Source organism: Mustela erminea, chromosome 5 (genome assembly GCF_009829155.1).
Source record: "Mustela erminea isolate mMusErm1 chromosome 5, mMusErm1.Pri, whole genome shotgun sequence".
Taxonomy (NCBI): domain Eukaryota; kingdom Metazoa; phylum Chordata; class Mammalia; order Carnivora; family Mustelidae; genus Mustela; species Mustela erminea.
In genome coordinates, this window is record NC_045618.1 from 37,219,374 (window position 1) to 37,241,612 (window position 22,239).

Sequence of the window (22,239 nt, forward strand, 5' to 3'; positions counted from 1 at the left end):
ATCTTATATGGTTTGTGCTTTATCCCCGGCTGACTCCACCCACTGGGACGCCTCTAAGAACTCCTTTCTCCGCTGCCTGCCCTTTTACCCGCCTGTGATTGACGTCCCCAGCGCAGCGGGGTCGCCAGCCGCACTGAGAACCTACTTCGGGTGTTAGGACCTACGCCTAGGGTTCACTGAGGCTCAGAGAACATTACCAGCAGTTGTTGAAAGACTCGTAGTAATTTTTTTTACCTTTTCTCCCCCTTTTAATTAATATACATGTGGTAAAAGGGAAAAAAAGACATTTTTGTAGGAAACTAAGTTTCGTTCCCTCGTCAGACCTCGAGATCTCATTCCCGGTGGCAATCGGTCCCTTTTATTACCTGTCAAAAATTTTTTGTGCGTAGACAAACATGTTTATGTCAGTGTGCCTGTGCCTCCCTCTTTTTTTTTTTTATTTTTATTTATTTACTTATTTGACAAACAGAGACCACAAGTAGGCAGAGAGGCAGGCAGAGAGAGAGGAGGAGGCAGGCTCCCTGCTGAGCAGAGAGCCCAATGTGGGGCTCGATCCCAGGACCCTGAGATCTTGACCTGAGCTGAAGGTAGAGGCTGTAACCCACTGAGCCACCCAGGTTCTTTTTAACACCAATGAGCATCCTATTAACCCTTTTCTGCATTTCACTGTGATCTGTCCCCTGTTATTGGAATATGGGCTCCAAGAGGATAGGGTTTTTGTCTTTTTGTCCAGAGCTACAGCTCCAATATCTAGAATAGTTCCTGGCATATAAATATATATTTTATTATTAATGAATATTTAACATTTTTTAAGATGTATTTATTTGAGAGAGTGCGTACACCTGTGAGCAGGTAAGGAGTCGGGGGAGTCCTCCAGCAGACACCTGCTGGGTGTGGAGCCCCTCACCAGGCTCAATCCCAGCACCCTAAGATCAGGACCTGAGCCAAAATCAAGAGTGGGTGGCTTAACCGAATGAGCCACACAAGGGCCTCTAACATTCTTTTTCATAGTTTGTATGTATATGCGATTGTATGAAGGTGTCATTTTTTTTTAAGATTTTATTTATCTATTTGACAGAGATCATATGCAGAGAGGCAGGCAGAGAGAGGAAGGGAAGCAGGCTCCCGCTGAGCAGAGAGCCCTATGCTGGGCTCAATCCCAAAACCCTGGGATCAGGACTTGAGCCGAAGGCAAAGGCTTTAACCGACTGAGCCACCCAGGCACCCCTGAAGGTGTCATTTTAATTGGCCGCCTATGGATGGACATTGTTTCCTATTTTTCTGGTATAACAAACATCCTTATATTCCTAGCAAGACAGTCTACCTTGTGTGAGGGGAGGTGTCGGCTCTTGGATTCCCCATGAAAGATTTACCTGAGGAACTGCACTCCAGTAAAGATAGAAGGGAAATAAAAAGCAGAAAGCAGTTTATCAAGGACAATATACTCTCGAAGTAAGAGGGTGGGCTGGCCCAGAAGTGGCGGCTGCTCTAGGACTAGAGGGGTTCTTTCTTTTTATAGGAGCCGGGGTCTTCTTCCAAGAGGCACGGTCTCTAATGGAGGCTGCTTCCAATCATTTGGGGGACTCCTCCCACAGTTTGGCAGGAGGAGTTTTTGACCCTATAAGGTTTGAACCAAAACTATCAAGGCAGCCTTTGCCCACTGAGTGGGGCTAAAAGAGCAATGCAAACGTTATAATGAGTTTAGGGGTTACCCTGGGGCAGAGGTGGAAGAGAAGAGCCAATTTTGCACCTGTGGTTCTTGGTCTGTTAGCCCCAGGGACTTGGAGCCACAAAGTCAGGATGTTGCACCCCCAGGCTTCTAACGTGTAACCTGTTCATCACCTTCCTTGCCTCCAGCTCATTTCTAACTAAATGCCTAATCTATCACTTATTGATAATACTTTTTTTTTTTCTTCCAAAAGAGAGTTTACAGAGAAAGGCTAGGTCAGAGGATATGATAGGTATTCTTTTAAAATTTGGAAGCTAATACTGAATGCTCTCTAAAAGGTTTTACCAATTAACACTCAACAACAACCACTAAGATCCTGATTTCACCACATCCTTGTCAAAAAAATAATCTTTACCAGTTTGAGGTTAAAATTTATTTCATTATTATTTTCACTTGCATTTATTTATGAACGAGGTTAAGAATTTTTCCAAATGTTCAAAATCTATTTTGTTCTGTGAATTGCCCCACAGTGATTCTTTTTTTTTTTTAAAGATCTTATTTATTTATTTGACAGAGATCACAAGTAGGCAGAGTCAGGCAGAGAGAGAGAGGAGGAAGCAGGCTCCCTGCTGAGCTGAGCATGATCCTGGGATCATGACCTGAGCTGAAGGCAGAGGCTTTAACCCACTGAGCCACCCAGGTGCCCGCCCCACATTGATTCTTAACAGCACTTTATGTATTAAGAAAGTTAGTGCTTTGCAGACATTTAGATACTATTTCCCAATTTATTGATATTTTAAACTTTGTCTATAGTATTTTTCCATCCGGAAGTTTTCTTTGTATATATCCAAACTTATACTTCTGTTTGTTTTGGATTTGCTGCTTTGCTTAGAAGGCATTTCCCTCTGCAAAGTTGTTTTTCAACAATTTTTCTCCATTATTTTTACAGTATTTTTCACATTTGCATTTTTAACTAAACTGGAATTTATTTAAGTATAAACGACATAGGATTCCAGTTTTGTCTTGTTTTTTTTCTAATAATATATGTTGAGTAAGGCATCATTTTCTTCCACTAATTCAAAATGTCTCTTTATGTGCCAGTTTTGAAATGTTTAAATTGTAATTTTTTAAATAACGGGGTTTACCTGCAGCCCTCCTCTCACTTTCTTGGCCTTCTTTTTCATTGCTTCTCTGGCTATTCTTTAAAATTTTTTTTTTTCAGTTTAACTTTAGAATCAGTTTGTCTAATTAGAATCAACAAATACATATAATTTTTGCTTTCATCTGGTAATTATATTTACTTTTCTTCTCTAATCATTTGACTAGTAATTCCAGAACAATGTTAGCAACAAAGGCACATATCAGAAATGTTAGTAATAAACATTTGCCCAAAATTCATTGCCAACCAAGAGACTGAAAATTATTTAATCCTTGTTAAATCCTCTCCCTCTCTTATTCCCATCAATTATAATAGAGTCTCACCAGTCCTCCCAAGCTATTTACACAACTCCCTCACAACTCTGTTTTATCCTGCTACTCAAAAAAGAAATCTCCTACCCTTCTCACTTACTTGATCACCCAGCATCCCCCTCTTACCTTCAGTATCAGAGGCCACATCCCTTATCAGTGCTCTTAATCCCGTGCCCTAAGGTTTCATTGGAGGCTTTGTTCCTTTCAGCCTATAAGCATATTCAGTACTTTACTTTAGGTTGAATGGATGAGTAGCCTGCCTTCAAAGCTTTTTTCTTTCCAATTATTACAACAGAATGCATGCGAAAAGAGAGCAAGACCTGGAGACCACATCCAGTAAATTGAGCTAAAATCTTGGAAATACTATTTCTTTTCATTCATCCTGCTTGAGACATGATTCCTGAATCAGAAAGTATATGTTTTATCATTACTAAAAAATCTTCAGCTCTTTTCTTATATTGCTTCTTCTTTTATTTTCTCTAATTTCTTCTTCTAGAATTCCTAATGGATATAAATTGGAGCTTTTATCTTTCCTCAGTATCTCTTTCCTTAGTTGCTCTTTATCTCTGCTGAAGTCTGTGTAATTTCCTCCAAACTAGCTTCTAGTTCACTAATTCTCTCCAACTGTGTCAAACTCGCCATTCAACTTTTGACCATTAAGTTTTGAATATCGATGGCAATATTTCTCATACATGAAGTCTTTTCATTCAGTCCAGTTTTGTAACTTTAATAATGCCTTCTCTTTCCAGATGTTTCAATTCCTTTTATGTTTGCAATTTTCTTAAACACTTTTACCTTATGATCTCCATCTGATAAATATATTATTTGAAGTTCTTAAGTGTAAAATACTGCTGCTTTGGGTTTACTGACCCTTACTCATGATTGAGGCTGAGAGGGCAGTGAAGGAATGGGTAGTCATTTTTAATTGTGAGTTCATCCTTGTAGAGTGTTTTCTGGAAGAGTCCTGTAAAGTGTGGGTGGAGATGTTCCCTCTGAAAAGATTTTGCTTTGCTTCTACTAAGTCGTGCAGAAGTATTACCAGCCACAAATCACTTTTTTATGTTAACTTCTGGGCTTAGCCATTCTCAGACAAAAAAAAAAAAAAAGTAGGTACTATAAATTTGAACCTAAACCTGTGTAAAAGGTTCTACGTTTCTCAGGAGAGACTGGGACATAGAGCGAGCCCTGGATTTTTGTCTATTTGCGGGTGAGGGCTTCTGCATTCTAGTGCCCTACCTCCACCATATCTAAGACTTTCTCCCCTAATGGCATGTAGTCACTAAAACCAAGCACCTTGGTTACTAATACTGGCAAAATGAAACCAAAAGTAAACCACACTTAGTATCAAGTTGTTGAAATTTCTTTCTGTTGCTGCCATTGCTGTTGCCCTGTTACTGTCTATTTTGCAGGAGGAAAGGGGTGGTCACAGAATATTTCCCTTACTTTATCGAGAGATCAATACTACATTTAAAAAATGGCGCCTGGGTGGCTCAGTGGGTTAAGCCTCTGCCTTTGGCTCACGTCGTGATTTCAGGGTGCCTGGTATGGAGTCCCATGTCGGGCTCTCTGCTCCATGGGGAGCCTGCTTCTCTCTCTCTGCCTGCCTCTCTGCCTACTTGTGATCTCTCTCCCTTTCTGTCAAATAAATAAATAAAATATTTTTTAAAAAATACATTCATTATGGGGCACCTGGGTGGCTCCGTGGGTTAAGCCTCTGCCTTCAGCTCAGGTCATGATCCCAGGGTCCGGAGATTGAGTCCTGCAGGGGCTCTCTGCTCAGCGGGGAGCCTGCTTCTCCCACCCTCCCGTACCCTGCCTGCCTCTCTGCCTACTTGTGATCTCTGTCTGTCAAATAAATAAATAAATAAAATCTTTAAAAAATACATTCATTATATTCTATTCAGCATTATCTAAATGTTTTATAGTGGAAGAACTTTCCAGTTATATAGTCACCAATACTGCCAAAAATAGAAGTCCTGGAAATAAAATACCATACAGAAATTTCCAGTTTATAAAAATGTCAATCAAAACATTCCCTTTGAACATTTCTTAGATTGCAGAAACCTTGACATCAACTTTAAGATACAGAATGTACTTCTCAGATTTCCCAATTTCTCACATAAACCATAAACACATGTGAGCCTGTCTAAACATTTTTGAAGCTGTTTTTATTTTCAAATTTTACACCTCTTTGAACATTAACAGTGACTCCTCTTTGAAAACTCATTCAGTTAACTCTGCTGCCACTGAAGTCCTCTGCGCAGTTCACCAATAACCTACTGTGTAGTGGCCCTTTTCTGTATAGTGGCAACACAATTCTGAAGAAAGCTGCCTGAGTCCCATTTGTCATGGAGTTTATATCTTTTCTTTTTTTAAGATTTATTCATTTATTTATTTGAGAGACATAGAGAAAAGCATGAATGGGAGGGGCAGAGGAAGAGGTAGAATCTCAAGCAGACTCCATACTGAGCAGAATCCCCAGAATAACCTAGAATACCTCAGAAGGAGAAGTATAATGAAGTTATATTCACACACAAACTTGGCAGCCTAGACCACTTTTTAATTAAAAGCTTAATTGGCACAAAGTTCGCTTAGAATACACTTCACTTTTACACAGTCTTATAAATAGAAAAATGCACTGATGCCCAAAAATGATACTTTAACACCAAATTCAAACAAAGGATTTCCAAAGAGAATACAGGTTATTTATTTCGATAATTAAAGATAGTTCTTGCATGTATACTGTATCATGCATATGTTTAATTGTGTATTATGCTTAAAGCCAATGGAGAATTAGCTAATTGCTGTTTGGTTCTTGAAAAAGGTGAAACATACAATGTCTTCTTTTGAACTACATAACAGATCATATAAAATGACACCTGATACATAGCTGTAAAATTAGGATTTGCTCCACTGAAGTCTACAGCAACTTCAGAAGGTACTGCTGTGATTAGGGCACTACCTTGTAATGTCTGGATCTTTTCCTTGCTGGAATATACAATCCAAATGCATAGGATTCAATGACTTCCTTAGTATTTAAAAGAAGTCTTCACTTCAAGGATAGAAACATATAAGATCTCAGTGATCACAGCTAATTTTTTTAAGGGAGTAGTAGGAAGGAAGTGGCAAAGAAATAGGATAGATACTCAATAGAAAGCTATTTGAAAATAACCATGTAAAAGTAATTACTTCCATCATAGCTGTATGCTCCTAACTACAGTTCTTCCAATCATTTGCCACCACAAGATGCATTTATTATTATTCTTTGTTTAAATTATAATGAATGGTAATTCTTTCTAAATAGCCATTAAGCTCTTTGGAAATTTTAATCTAATTTTCTTAAACCACTTTAATAAATAAGAATTTCCCCTCTGACCTTTATAAACACCTGCCACGAAGCATATTTTAAAACTAACTTTAATCTGATACAAAGACACTTAGGCAATGCAGAGGAATTCATGATCTTGGCAAGACCCAGCAAGTACAATAAATGCCTGTGATCTCAATAAAAAATATAGGCTAGTTAAGGCTTCATTTTTCTTATATTGAGCTATAATATAAATGTAACTGCTTAAATACAAACATCCTTCTTCTACCAAATAGCAAACATTTTATGTAATTAAAATCTAATTCCTTCAACTCCACCAATGTAAAAATAAAACAAGTTGCAAATATCAATAATACAAAGCATGACGGCGAAGACAAAAAATTAGTAGTTTACAAGTTAATTAAAACTGCAGTCTGAGGATGCCAGACCAACATTATAAATATGAAGAAAAAGAAGCTAAATGCTTACTTATCACAAATAACTTTGGCATAAGCACCAGCTATGTTCAAATGTGGCCAGTGTGTAGGCCAAGTATAAACACACAGATCATAGTGAAATAAAGCCACAAAAATTTAATTCCCTGATCCTTCAATCAACCCTTCAGAGCAGTGGGAATATAGCAGGAAGCTAGAAGCCCCACTTCCGTTGCTTATACTATATTAAGGTACCCCTAACCTCACCCTCAACCCCCTTCCTACCAACAAGAGTCATAGTGAATATGCAATTGGTCAATCCACTTTATCCAGTCTATAGATATAAGCATCATCTATGCTATATTCATTTAAAGACACTCTTCACATAAATTAATACTCAAGGACATTGAACTGATGTTTGTGTATATTCTTATTTAACAATCAAGTGGTTTACATGGCATTTTATAAGGTCACCCACAGTACGAGTAGTAGGGTATTTTAATTTGGATTAAAGATTGGTAGTTTTATCATTGTATCTAAGACTTTGAGTGTTAGACTCTGGACTGATGTATGTTAAGGCAGATGATGGTATCTTTAGTCTTTCTACATAATAAATGCACTCTGCTGTGGCTATGAATTCCTCAATTCTGAATCATCTACTGCCATGCACTAAGGTTTTATAAGGCACTTGTGGCTCTGCGAAATATTTCTCATAACTCTGGGGCTGAATGTTAAGTACTTACAGAGCTGCAGCAAATAAATTTTAAAACCAGAGAGGTCTAAGTGAAATGGTAGAAGCAGTTTGTACGCAATGCCTGTTCATCTCTCTCTGTGCCATGTATCGCCCATAGAAAAGACCACAGACGCGGGCCACTTGAATGACTGTGTAGCTCACTGGACTCTTCAACAACCACAGATCCCCTTCTCCTTTTCTTCATTCAAGTGATCTCTAGAGGTGTGACCATTGGACCGGACCACTCCTTCAGGAATCCAGGATTTGTCTACACACCGTTCCATTCGCTTCATTATCAGGTCCAGAAGCATCTCGATTGCTTCGCTTACATTTGTCCCGTTGGCAGCACTAGTTTCAAAGTAGGGAATTCTGCAAGACAGAGACAACTCAGGTAACAACATATGGAGGGAAAAGACAGTGACCTTTGCCCTTGATAATTCAACTTCAAAAATGAGGATAAATATATAAGGTAATAAAAACACTCTACCACAGGGGCACCTGGGCAGTTCAGTGGGTTAATCATCTGCCTTCAGCTCAGGTGGTGATCCCAAAGTCCTGGGGTTGAGCCCTGCATTGGGCTCCCAGCTTGCTAAGGAGTCTCTTTCCCCCCTCCCTCTGCCCCTTCTCCTTCTTGTGCTCTCTTTCTCATGAATAAATAACAACTTAAAAAAAAAAAAACTACCATAACAGTAAAGTAAAGTAAAAAAAGACTCTAAAATAATTGACACAACTCCTAATAGAGAAAAACTTCTGGAAATTTTCATTCCCATTTCACAGATGATTAAACTGAGGCTCAGAAAGATGAAGTGATTTGCCCAATTTCATAAAGATAGAAAGTAGCAGGGCTAGGATTTGAACCCACAGTGGCTTGATTCCAGTGTAACCAACTTAACCATAAATTCTGCTGGTTCCAAACTAATCTACTTTGTACGAGGATATCCAGAACAAATCCCTTTCATTTGCTGCACTTGGGGAGAGAGGGACTGACATCAGAGAGGAATGCAAGCTCACTGGCTGTGTTCATCAAAGGTTTTGCCACTTGTCAACTCCAGGCTGTATTCTTGGACCATAAACTTGAAGACATTCTAAAATCTACAACATCTCAGAGTTTCTCAAGGACATCAGTCCTTTATTATCCAAGGACCTTGGTAAATTTGTTTAAACTTTTAATAACTCACAAAATACGGTTTAAAAACCATAAAGCTGCTTCTCACATAATTTTGAGAAATCAGTCTTCTTGCAGTAGGTTAGTCCTAGTGGATTAATCAACTTTCACGTTCTTCCTGCTTCTTAATGAAGCCGTGAAAACAGTGATAAAACTTTCTCAAACTACTGAGTTCATGTCTACCATTTAGTAAGAAATCTCACCAAAACGCTCTAAGATATAAAAACTGCAAAATAAAGTTGTTTGAGGACCTCAGGTGTCCTGCAGTTGAATTCAGTAAAGTGTTCCTCACATTTACAGGGACTTTAAAATCCTCCACCAGTATTAATTTTCTTGAAGAACACCTTTGTTTTCTCATGTTCTCCTAGAATGTTAACATTACATCAGTGACTCTGATTACAATGTCAGTTACTCTTTCTATTATTTCTTGGCTAGGAGCAGCTTCTACAATGAGAGCTTTATATATAAATATATAGAATATGTAATATTATATATTAATATTATATATAATAAATATTTTAAAAAGAGCTTCATTTATAGATTTCTTTTTTAAACTTCCTAGTGCTTTTACAGATCTTTCCACAGCTGCTTTGCTTCTCATGTCACTAAGCACATTAGGGGGTACACGTGTAGGAATGGAAGGCTATTTCTCCATTATGATTCTTTGTGATGCTATATTATTATCTGCACACTTCCTGTAAGAGCTGACAGGCCTTGTAACTCGACCTCTTCAATTCTCTCCTGCTTTAGGGTAGCTCTTAAAAACTAGATGAGGAGGTGGCTCAGTGGGTTAAGCCTCTGCCTTTGGCTCAGGTCATGATGTCAGGGTCCTGGGATTGAGCCCCACATTGGGCTCTCTGATTGGCAGGGAGCCTGCTTCTCTCTCTCTGCCTGCTTCTCTACCTACTTGTGATCTCTCTCTGTGTGTCAAATAAATAAAATCTTTAAAAAAAAACTGGATGAGGAACTCATAATTCATCTGAGCATTTATCCATCCACCTGTGAGTACTGTGAGATGTGGTTGCTCCACTGATTCTACCATGCCCACAATCAGACCCCTCAGACTAACTCTAAAACACCTTAATCAGAGAATGGTATGCTGAGCAAATTACATGGTCTTAATCTTTTTGAACCTCCTGCCTGGCTAAATCTTTGTTGTTATCAGTCTTCTTAATTCCATCTTCATCTGCTGCCTTATCCACAAAAAGAAGATATTGCATCTTTCCCATTTCCCTGGTCACATGCAGTATTTGATTACCAAGTATTAAGAGGGCATCCTTTGTGGGGATTCAACACTTATTTATCAAGCACTTATGATGTTTTTGAGCTAAATCATTGGAATGGTGCTTTATGCTACCATTGTTACAGGAATACTTTGAGATGGAGAATTCTCAAAATTTCAATACTTATTATTTTCTTCATCCTATGCTTTCTCAACTACACCATGAAGAATCATTTAAAGTCTACAGAACATTTCTCATACTTAAAAAGGCTTAATCATTTTATCACCATTCAGAAATAAATTGTTTCATGGAAAAGCAATGGTAAAACTCATCCCTCTCCCCAAGAATAATAAGCTGAAATTGGAAAGGCAAAAAGAAAGGAGAGAGAGAGAGAGAGAGAGAGATAAGGAGGAGGGGGAGGAACAGGAGGAGGAGGGAAGGTGGGAGTGAAGGAGGAAAGAAAGGAAAGGAAGAAGAAAGAAAAAAAGAAAGGAAAGGAAAAGGAAAGGAAGAAAGAAAAGTGAGCAGAACTTTATCATAGTAATGCACATCTGATTTTTTGAAATCCCCTTAAAGTCCATTATAAAAATAGCTTTTGAATTCAAGTCCTGAGCCTCACTGATTTCCTCAACTGAATCTCCATTAAGCTATTTCCACTTTCCATTGTTTTTCCCTCTCAGCTCCTGAAAATTGCCTCAGTTATTTTGGAGGCATAAATGAGAAATCACAAGTTGAAAATACTTCTAAAATCCATAAAAGTCTATGCATAGAAAGAGATCCATAAAAATCTATGCATAGAAACCTATAGAAATCTATGCATAGAAGTTAGAAACATCTTGGACAAAGGTTAAGAGTCATAATCTCTGAAGTCAGGCTGCCTGGATTCAAATCCAAGAATGACCCTGGCAAGCCATGAAACGGTACCTCAGTTGCTTCACCCGTAAAACTAAATAATATCAGTGCCTTCTTATAAGGATTAAATAAGTTAACATTTAAAGTGTTTATATCTGAACTGACACATAGGAAATGTGTCATTTTTGATACTTGTGTCACTGATAAATGTTTCTTATTTCCAACACAGAATAGGTTAGGTACAGAAGTTTCCTTGTAATTTTGTTGTTTAACACTCAGAACACATCATCCCATAGAAACAGTATCACTGAGTCATGGACAGTCATAGCTCCAAGAAACCTGAACAACATTATAAACATTAAATTCCCAAACTAGTTTACAAACTATTGATTTAATCTGTAAGGTAGCTGATCTATAGTACTGTCCTAAATTCTAGTACCTGGGACCATGCTTCCTTCCTTTCGTCAGGGCTGGCTCACTCAGACCTGTCCTTGCTGAAGTGCTTCATGCTCCAAAGCATCTGCCTACCATGAGTCCCTATCAGATTCCTCATTGCCCCAAGTGACCTTCACCAAATGCAGAGAGAAAGGGATCTGACTTTACTGATTAAGACTAAGGTATTAGTACCTCTAGCAGACCTATAAGCTATTTAATATATTTACTAACTTAAGCAAGTATTTATTTATTTTTTTAAGATTTTATTTATTTGAGAGAAGACAGTGAGAGAGAGCATGAGAGAGGAGAAGGTCAGAGGGAGAAGCAGACTCCCTGTGGAGCTGGGAGTCTGATATGAGCCTCGATCCTCAGACTCTGGGATCATGACCTGAGCCAAAGGCAGTTGCTTAATCAACTGAGCCACCCAGGCACCCTAAGTAAGTATTTAATTGGTAGAACTTCAGTATTTAATTTTTAAAGTCACTCATAGAAATATTGTACATCTTTTAATAAGATGTAGTTTATTGAGGTACCTGGGTGGCTCAGTCATTAAGCATCTGCCTTTGGCTCGGTCATGGTCCCAGCATCCTGGGATCCAGCTCTGCATGGCATCAGGGCTCCATGCTCAGCAAGAAGCCTCTCCCTCTCCCACTCCCCCTGCTTATGCTCCCTTTCTTGCTGTCTCTCTCTGTCAAATAAATAAACAAAATCTTAAAAAAAAAAAAAAAGATGATTTTTTTTATTATGTTCAATTAGCCACTCTATAGTACATAATTAGTTTTTGATGTAGTGTTCAGCAATTCATTAGTTTAGTATAACGCCCAGTGCTCATCACAACATGTAACCTCCTCAATATCCACCACCCTGTTACCCACCCCCACCTCCCTCCCCTCTGAAACCCTCAGATTGTTTCCCGGGTTCCATAGTCTCTCATGGTTCATCTCCCTCTCTGATTTCTTCCCATTTAGTTTTCCCTCCCTTCCTCTATTGTCCTCCGTGCCATTGCTTATGTTCTGTTGGGGTCGATTCCATGTTAAAACCTGTTAAACCCCTAGGGCCTGCCTGGGCCTACTTAGCCAAAGTGACTTCATGTTGCCCAGGTAGACATTTTGTTGTTTAATAAATGCCTCATCAGTTACTGATATCAGTTCCAGGTAACTATTGCTAAAACACACCTAAAACAAGGCTATTTTGTTTAATAAATGCCTCAACAGTTATTGGTATCAGTTCCAGGTAACTGTTAATAAAACACACAGGTAAGAGACACATCCAATCAGCCAAAGCCACATACGTAGAAGTTTGCGGTTGCGCCCTATAAAACTAACCTGTAAGACCAAGCGGGGGGAGGGGTAGCGGGGGTGGTATCACTCGCTTCAGAGGCGGCCCTGGCCGGTCAGTCTAACTTCTAATGCCTGGCATAGAATAAGGCTTTGCATAACTTTCACTCTGTCTCAGTCTCGTTCCTTTGATAACGGACCCAACATGTTCCACATATGAGTGAAACCATATGACAATTGTCTTTCTCTGCTTGACTTATTTCACTTAACATGTAGTTCATTTTAAAAGATTTTATTTATTGGGCGCCTGGGTGGCTCAGTGGGTTAAGCCACTGCCTTTGGCTCAGGTCATGATCTCAGGGTCCTGGGATGGAGGCCCGCAACGGGCTCTCTGCTTGTCGGGGAGCCTGCTTCCCTCTCTCTCTCTCTGCCTGCCTGTCTACTTGTGATCTCTCTCTGTCAAATAAATAAATAAATAAAATTTTAAAAAAATATATTTTATTTATTTATTTGATAGAGACACAGAGAGAGGGAACACAGCAGGGGTAGCGGGGGAGAGAGAAGCAGGCTTCCCACCAAGCAGGGAGCCTGATGCAGGGCTCAATCCCAGGACCCTGGGATCATGACCCGAGCCAAAGGCAGACACTTAACAGCTGAGCCACCCAGGTGCTCCTTAACAATTTGACTCCAAATTCAAGGAACAACTTTCTCTCCTTCGAGGATATTGTCCTGCAATTTGTGAAGTTCCAGGTCATGTGACCTGGAGTCTGATTAACAATCTTTTTTTTTTTTTTTAAAGATTTTATGTATGTATTTATTTATTTGAGAAAAAGAGAGAGAGAGCACAAGCAAGAGTGAGAGTCAGGGGGAGAAACAGGCTCCCTGCTGAACCGGGAGCCCAATGTGGGGCTCAGTGACGGGAACTTGGGATCATGGGATCTGAGCTGAAGGCAGACGCTTAACCGACCGAGACACTCAGGAGCCCCAACAATCTTAATCTTTAGACTAATCATTCAGAGTCTTCTGAACAACTAGGGCAATGTGGTCTTTGTTTCTACAGGAATTAGTGAATGCTCGAGTTCACTCTGCTCTGCTCTCTAAGCTGTCAGAGGAGATACAAATGAGATCCACAGAGAAGAACCTGAAATAAGACTTTCTTTCCACAACAGAATGATGCTCCAGAGTCAGACATGTGCCTTTGTGTTCACATTTGAAAACTAGACTGTCCAGCTTGTGCTAAGGACAAAGGAGTCTAGAGGATAGAGTTAGTACTCTTTTTATGTCCACATCTTCTTGATATTCACTAGCATCTGGGCTACATCATCCAACCACTTCTCCATACCTGTAAAGAGGGTAACAGTGGTTCATGGAGTCATGGAAGGAGAAAATGAGATGCACAAGCATAGAATCCAGCAAGTGCCCAATAAATATGACTCTAATGGACTTTTTCCTTCTCTTAAAATAATATTCTGTTTTTCCTAAAACTTACTAGGCAAAAATTTAGTAAAATTAGCTGACATTCAAGAGGATCAGTTGTCACCCTTTTTAACCATAGAGTGATATGGTTCCTTCTCTCCACACGGTGGTGCTAATGGAGCATTACTAGGGCCAGTATAGACCAAATCTTTAAAAAAAAAAATCCTGTGTAGCTATTTGTAATTTTCAATTCAAAAATGACCACTCAACAGCTGTTTGGAATGGATGCAGAACACCAGTTATGATATGTTTTTTAAAAAGAAATATATTAGTCACAGATTTTAAAATAAATATAAAATGAGCAAAATGGCAAAGGACTTCAAATCAATGAGGGGGGTATTATTATCACTTACAGTCTTTCACCAGGATATCTAGATCCTGCTTATGCAATATATTGGTCAGGATCCACATCAAGCTGATTTCTATTACTTATATCCCCAAAACTAGAAGATCCTAGATTATAGTTACAGGTTGCCAGGAATGAAGCAGGTGTATTTGATGGGGCTGTCAAATGGTTCTGGATTATTTGGCTCACATGTGGATCCAGATATCATGGAAAATTTTTTCACTAAATTAAGAAATGTGTCTCACTACTTTTCACAGTCTGTTGAATGCTAAATGAACAAGCACTTACAAGGAAGGATGGGTGTATGGACCGTTTCAACCCACAAGACTGTGCCAAGTGAAATCTAGGTCCTCCCCTGAGTTGCAGGGGGCTCTGAAAATCAGTCTTGTATGTTTAGTTTTAGTTTAGGTATGTGGTTTTAAAACATGCCTTCCCAATGATACATCATTATTTCTTGAATGAAGGAAAGATGTCATGAAGTATGCAAAGAATCAAATTATTTGTGATCAAGTTATTCATGCCACATTTCAGTCTAGCTAGGACACAGCATTCGGCTGAGCTAAGCCACTTGAACCCCAAAAACGGTCTGTGCTCATATTATTAATGTTGTAAATAAATGTTTTTAACACGTTATTTAATCCAGAAACTCTTGAACACCTTCTTCATCAATAGCAATGCTTCAGTGGGGGAAAAGTCATCTTAAATTTGCTGCCCTTAAGAGAGTAGATCTTAAAAGTTATCACCAGAAGAAAAAAAAATTGGGCGCCTGGGTGGCCCAGTCAGTTAAGCCTCTGCCTTTGGCTCAGGTCATGATCCTGGGGTCCTGGGATCAACCCCCACATTGGGCTCCCTGCTCAGTGGGAAGACTGCTTCTCCCTCATCCTCTGCAGCTCCCCCTGCTTGTACTCTCTCTCTCTCTCTCTCTCTCTCTCTGTCTGTCAAATAAATAAATAAATCTTTGAAGAAAAAGAAAAATATTATAACTGTGTGCTAATGGATAATAACCAAACTTATTGTGGTAGCAATCTATACATATATCCAATCATCACTGTATGCCTAAAACTAATACAATGTTATATATCAATTATTTCTCAATTTTAAAAAATGTTCTACCCATTCCTTTGTATAGCACATGAAATATGTACATATTCAATTATCACGGTTTCATTGTATTCACAATTTTCTGTATGTCCTTCAACTCAGAATAAAAAATGGAAAGGCTTCTAATGACCACCAACTATCCCGTGTGGGAAAATAAGGCCGAGAGGGCATTTAGATGCAGCCGTTTTTAACTCATCAAGTCCTTGCCTGCTCACTTACAGCTGGCATACTCTCACTACCAATCCCAGTGTCCAGTTCCAGTCTATACCACAGCTGATTTAATCAACTGAGAGAAAAAGTATCCTCCCTCCTCAAACATGGATTTTCCAGTGAGGAGTCATTAAGCACATTTCCCTCACCCATGCAAGGCACATTAGACAATGCCTCATATTCTCTAATGATTTATCCAATTATACCATCAACAAAAGTATCTGCCAGCATGCATCCCTGTAGTAACTTGACATGCATACCATTGGTTCTCAAAGCACTACCTTCAATCACCTGCAGGAGGGAATCAGTTAGAAACGAATTTCTGGGTTCTACCCCAGATCCACTAATCAGAAATTCCTTAGGAGTCAGAGTTCAGGTAATTTTGAAACACACTAAGGTTTGAGATCCAATAGTATCACCTCAAAGAGGAATGTTGCCAATGCTGGCTGGCTCTGTTAGCCCTTCCAACATGTTTTACTTTGTAGCTATTTTTTTAAAGTGTTTTGGCAACAGTGTAGACCACCCTCATTTTGACTGGCAAGAGGACAAGTTTGGGCAAACTTCTGTTTTGCTCCTTTCTCTGACTTCATTGACAATATTACTCAATATAACATACTAGAAAGCATTATTTTGCCCTTGTTCTAGAAAAACCTTAAAATTAAAAGGAATTAGATGTAAATGGATTTTTAGTCTACTAAACACAGTTTCTGATATTCTTCATCATACACGTAATTCACCCTTTCCTTTTCTGGCTCCTGCATGAAAGTCTTATTCTCAGATTTCCTTGTTGTCACTGACAGATTTATTTTTCATATTTGTACTATAACATGTTCTTTATTAGGTTTGCGAAGTTTTTCTGAGACATTGTCTTTCATTCTCCAAGTGCATGTATATTTAAGAGAAGTACTTATGAACCAATGATTCATTTTTAGGTACTGGAGAGGAAAGGGTGCACAATAGTAACAAAATGCAAATTTACCAGACAATATACAAATAATGCAAAGAGATGCCATAAACAATATTCTATTTTACCACTACTAGCATGGAGATGAACTGACCAACACAGCCCTTCAGTACATGTGCAATCAATGAAAATATTATAATTAAAAATGAAAAAAATCTGTGAAAATAATCATTAAACTTACATGTCAGGTTTGTGAAATGCATATGCACTAAATGTTTCTTTTTGCTTCTGAAATGATCAAGCAGCTTACAGTATTTTTTAAAGATTTATTTATTTGAGAGAGAGAGGGCATGCAAGTGCCTGTACGTGGTGGGGGAAGGAGAGGGAGAGAGAGAGGATCTTAAGCAGGCTCCATGCCCAGCAAGGAGCCTGACACCTGACACGGGGCTTGATTCCATGACCCTGAGATCATGACCTGAGCTGAAACCTAGAGTAGAACACTTAACCAACTGAGCCACCCAAGTGTCTGCAGAACAATATTTTATGCTTCCTAATCCTTTTTTTTTTTTAAGATTTTATTTATTTGACAAAGAGAGACACAGCGAGAGAGTGAATACAAGCAGGGGGAGTAGGAGAGGAAGAAGCAGGCTTCCTGCTGAACAGGGAGCCCGATGTAGGACTTGATCCCAGAACCCTGGGACCATGACCTAAGCCAATGGCAGTCGCTTAATGACTGAGCCACCCAGGCACCCTGTGCTTCCTAGTTCCTAAGGAAATTCTGTTTCTCTCTCTTTCCTTTCTTTGCCAATAGAAATCCCTTCTCTCATTTTAACTGAATTCAGAAACCTGAGATTGAACCTCTCTTATGAAGTACTCCCCAGACCTTGTGAGCTGGGAACAGATGAAAGACATGCCCTGGCCCCCCAGACTCCACCTTCAGACAGAAGGCAAAGTTGGGCTCTTTGATATGAAGGAGGAAGTGGAATCCTGAGAACCAGAAGAGAAGAAACAAACAAAAGGCTGAAGAAACCAGGAGGGGGGAGCAGTCCATCCTGGCCCCCCTCTGGTACTTGGGGACACGGTTATTGGATCTAGCTAACTCCCTTAGATGCCCTATTTCTTTTGGCCTCACTGACATACTTCTCAAAAGCATGGTCTGCATCCACAGTTTCCATTGCTTCATCACTTACTTCCTCCTCGCCCCCTTGCAACATAGCTCCCAGCTCCCAGTTTCGACACTTTGGTACTCTCCGTGGTATCTGGCCCTCCCTCCTTCCTTCCTACTGCATTACCCAAGTGCCTCTCAAGGGTAGAAGAGCATATCAGAATGGCCTGTGGGGCTTTGCCAGCCTCCACCTCAGAATCACTACTCCAGGCCACTACTCTCAGGAGGTATTTGCTGAAAGCTCCTGGGCACGTCTAACCTGACAATCATGTGGAGTGTTTCTACGAGACACCGATGCCCAGGCCCTCATCTGCAGGGTTTTGTAACATGTTAACTCGGTTCGGTTGAACATTTCCCAGAACTTCCTTTCCAGTTAGGGTGGATCACAGGAGAGATCTGGGGGAGCTGAGGGAGTGGAGGTGACGCCGCAGCCATTCAGTAGCTCTCATACATCATTGCTTAGCTGCTGGCTTGTGTGGTTGCATAAACCAGGACCTGGACCTGGACCTGTTCCACCTTCCCCAAGACCCTCCTTCAGTTTCTCCAACTCCTTGGCCAGGTGCATGTGCTTAGCCCTGTGACAAAGGTCCCTGGCTTCTCTGGGATACCCAGACCATCCCGGTCAGAGGCAACAAACCCTGAGGCAGGTCTCAGTCTGTAATGGGTCTTTAGGTGGTGTTTGCTGGTGTTTGCTCTCCCCACCTTAAACCTGCCTTCCCTTCCTGACTGCCTGACCTGTGGACTTCAAGTTTCAGTGTCAACACCTCAGAGACGGGCTTAACCAGCTGCCACAAGTGCATAAGGTCAAATACCTGTAACAAATGCCTTCATATGTAAGTATGTTTCTTCCACTGAATCTTACCTGAAAAACCACTCCAGACCAATGACCTCAGAAGCTCAGAGGTGAGGCCCGGACACAAACATTTGTTAAAAGCTCCTCAGGCTTCTAACATGGGTAAGCACCATCTACGCTAGAGTGAAAACCTTCACATCCTATTGCAAATATATGCCAGAGCGAGCTAGTATAATTGATGGGAATAGATATACCCCACCACCCCAGGCTATCTTGCCTGCCCCTAGAATTGAAAAAGATCTAAAATCCTGTTCTGCCCCCACCCTGCCTATTTTGTCCAATTTATTCCTTTTTCTTTTCCACAAATAGAGCTCCTACCCATCTAACAGATCACCGCAATCTTCTTGTCTCTAGTATTTCCTCCCTTCACATTAGCCCATGCACCTCTCCCAGACTGATCTAGAGAAGTACTTACCACATCCCTCCATGTTCAAAGGATTTCAGCAACTCCCTGCTCCCCAGGATTTCAGCAACTCTCCTTTACCTGGTATTCTAAACTCTCTAGACACTGACTTCTTCCCACCTGACCAACCTACTCCCTTCCCAATGTGAAAGCTATCCTTGAGTGTTCTTTGGTCCTCCAACAGCCCAAAGAAGAACAAAGCAGTTGTCACACAATAAAAAGAGAAAGGTCCTCCTCTGGCTTCCTTGGATTCTGCCTAAAAACCAGGGCCAGGAGCTGGGTAACATCCCCTATCTCTCTCTCTCTCTCTACTTCCCCTTCCTTTTCAGCTCCACTTACTGCCTCCCATTTATATTAAGGGTAATTAATACATACACACTTGGGTTCTCATTCTATTAGAGATAGAAAGAAAGCAAAGCACAAATTACTTTGTAGAGATGCCCTTGACATTTTAAAAAACAGTGGCTACCCTCTTCTTTCATGTCCAATCAATGCTACTGTGATCCTATTCCCAGAATTCAAGAAAGCAGACAGTATTTAGATGATTCTCCACCACAAAAACACAACCTAAACCAAGGGAAACTTCATGCTCATGCTCCTCTCCCAGCACAGAAATTTCAAAGCTGATAGGCCTTCCTGTATGCTGGGACTCTCTACAGCAGCACATGAACTGGCTTCGAAATTTTCTTGCTCAATAGAGAGAATTTACTTATCCCACGCATCTCCTACTTGCATCTTGGGAAAGCAACCTTACATAGTTAGGGCATTTGCCCTCAAAGGTGTCTTTAAACACCAAGAGATTGAGAAAATGGTATTGAAGCATGGCCCTCACCCAGTGTTTTTCTTTGGGTTCCCATTATCACATAATATTACTCTATAAAGTAGGTATTATACTTCCCAAAGCCTACATCTAAGTGTGCTGTTTCGGGCGCCTGGGTGGCTCAGTGGGTTAAGCCGCTGCCTTCGGCTCAGGTCATGATCTCAGGGTCCTGGGATCGAGTCCCACATCGGGTTCTCTGCTCAGCGGGGAGCCTGCTTCCCTCTCTCTCTCTGTCTGCCTTTCCGTCTACTTGTGATTTCTCTCTGTCAAATAAATAAATAAAATCTTAAAAAAAAAAAAAAAAAAAAAAAAAAAAATAAGTGTGCTGTTTCAACTGTTTGCATTTGCATCTCCTGTAATCCATTCACGTGCTACTGTTTGATTTGGGAATGTTTTTTCTAGATTTCTCCACAAAAATACTCACCCATATTTCTCTGCAAGTCCTCTTGCTTCCTCCTCTTTTACTACTCTCTGGTCTTCCAGATCACTCTTATTTCCACATAACACTATATCTGGGTTTTCACAATATGCATGCATTTGTAGCTGGCCTGCATGAAAAATTATCATAGGTAAATAATATGTGTGATCAATGGAGAATATATGCAAACGTGCTCTGAAAACTTTTGGATATATCCAACTTTAAGTGGATATACGGACATAAGGAAATGATAGAATGCTTTCAAAGCATCAGTAACCTAATCTGCAGAACGGAATGGACAGGGCAGAGATGTAGAACTTATCCTTAAACACATATCCCATCTTTTTTTTTTTTTTTTAATTTTTTTTTTTTTAAGATTTTATTTATTTATTTGACAGAGAGAGAAATCACAAGTAGGCGGAGAGTCAGGCAGAGAGAGAGAGAGAGAAGCAGGCTCCCGCTGAGCAAAGAGCCCGATGCGGGGCTCGAGCCCAGGACACTGAGATCATGACCCGAGCCGAAGGCAGCGGCTTAATCCACTGAGCCACCCAGGCGCCCCAACACATATCCCATCTTATTTAAATCAGAGAGGAATGGGAGAAATGGCTAACCCTCTAATAGTGCATGTGTGCATGTGAGCGACCATGTGTACACACCCTTGTGGCTATCTCTCAACTGAAGGCCATTGGAGAAAAACTTGGGAGAACTTTTAGTGCTTATTGTTAATCATAAAGCTCTATATTTCATATGGTGTCTCCCCATCGCAATATTTTTTAAAAGAACTGTCTTCTTTTGAATGAACTAGCTTGTTTCTATATGAAATGCTTTCACATTTTTCTATTATCCTAAGGCAGAATCAATTCAATTAAAATAAGAAAGATTTAAAATTAAATGAGGGAAAACCATTCTAGAATAAACAGGAAATGACTCTGTCACCAGAACTAAGGGGAAGCAGAAGACTACAATTCTTCTACAGCGTTTATTTCTTTTCACCCGAAAACCTGTAAATAGGCATACTTTTAAAAAGCAATTAAACAAAAAGAGTTTCATTAAGCTAAATAGTTTAATCTTCAAAGAAGTAAAAGAAAGCTTTATTTCTTATTCATCTTATTCATAATGAGATTAAAGCAGCCCAAATTTTCACAATAAGACATACCTCAAAGTTGATATGGCCTAATTTATTTATCATAGTTAACCAGAAAAGTGTTGACATTTTAGTTCCTCATTACAAAGTCAAGTTCATTATATCTTATCAAGAGAAAATCTAGTCAGCAAGAATTCAGTGGTCATCAACATAGGCCCCATACTTGCTACAGAATTTCAGGGCCCTGACCTTTGCCCTCAAGAGACAGCTGGGGAACAAGGCCTACATAGGCAAAACCAAACTGTGTATGTTTCCAATAGTGGCCATGTGCTTTCTTTCCTCCAAGACGGTACGCATGTTGTTCCAATGTGCTTGAATACCCAACCACCACCTTCCTTCCATGAATTTCCACCCTTCTTTTAAGACTTGCCTCTCAGTTACCTCCATAGTGAAACCTTTCCGGTCTCCAGAGTGGCTCTGTGCTCTATTGATCCCACACATGTCCAGTGTCATGATTATGAGCATGAACTCAGGACTGACTGTATCCGAGACTGAATCCTGGCTCTACTGTTTACTAGCTGTGTGACCCTGAGGAAGTCGTTTCCTCATGTGTAAATGGTAATAATGATGGTACTTTCTTTGCAGGGTTAAGGTGTGGATTAAGTGAGTTAATTCAGTGATTCTCCAGGTATATGGTCCATGAGCCTTCCCATCACTAGGGAACTTGTTCGAAATGTAAATTCTCAGGTTGCACCCCAGGGCTACTGAATCAGGAATGCTGGATACGGAGCCCAGAATCTGTGTTTTAACAAGCTCCATGGGAGATCTAGATGTACACTCATACTTGAGAACCACTACATTAATATGTGAAGGCATTTACAAGTGCTATGAAGT

The 22,239-nt window shown here is 40.0% G+C and overlaps 1 protein-coding gene across 4 annotated transcripts in view; it reads right to left on the bottom strand.

The window, feature by feature from the left end:
* Positions 1-5,678: 5,678 nt before the first annotated feature.
* The window catches only part of RAB27A (RAB27A, member RAS oncogene family), a 79,139-nt gene continuing 62,578 nt past the window's right edge, over positions 5,679-22,239 (bottom strand). For all 4 annotated transcript variants that reach the window (XM_032342615.1, XM_032342614.1, XM_032342616.1 and 1 more), the window contains 2 exons: positions 20,268-20,391; positions 5,679-7,982 (listed from right to left, as the gene is read on the bottom strand). In XM_032342615.1, coding sequence (XP_032198506.1) covers positions 7,784-7,982; positions 20,268-20,391 — 323 coding nt within the window. In that variant the 3' untranslated portion in view covers positions 5,679-7,783. The remainder of the gene's footprint in view (positions 7,983-20,267; positions 20,392-22,239) is intronic.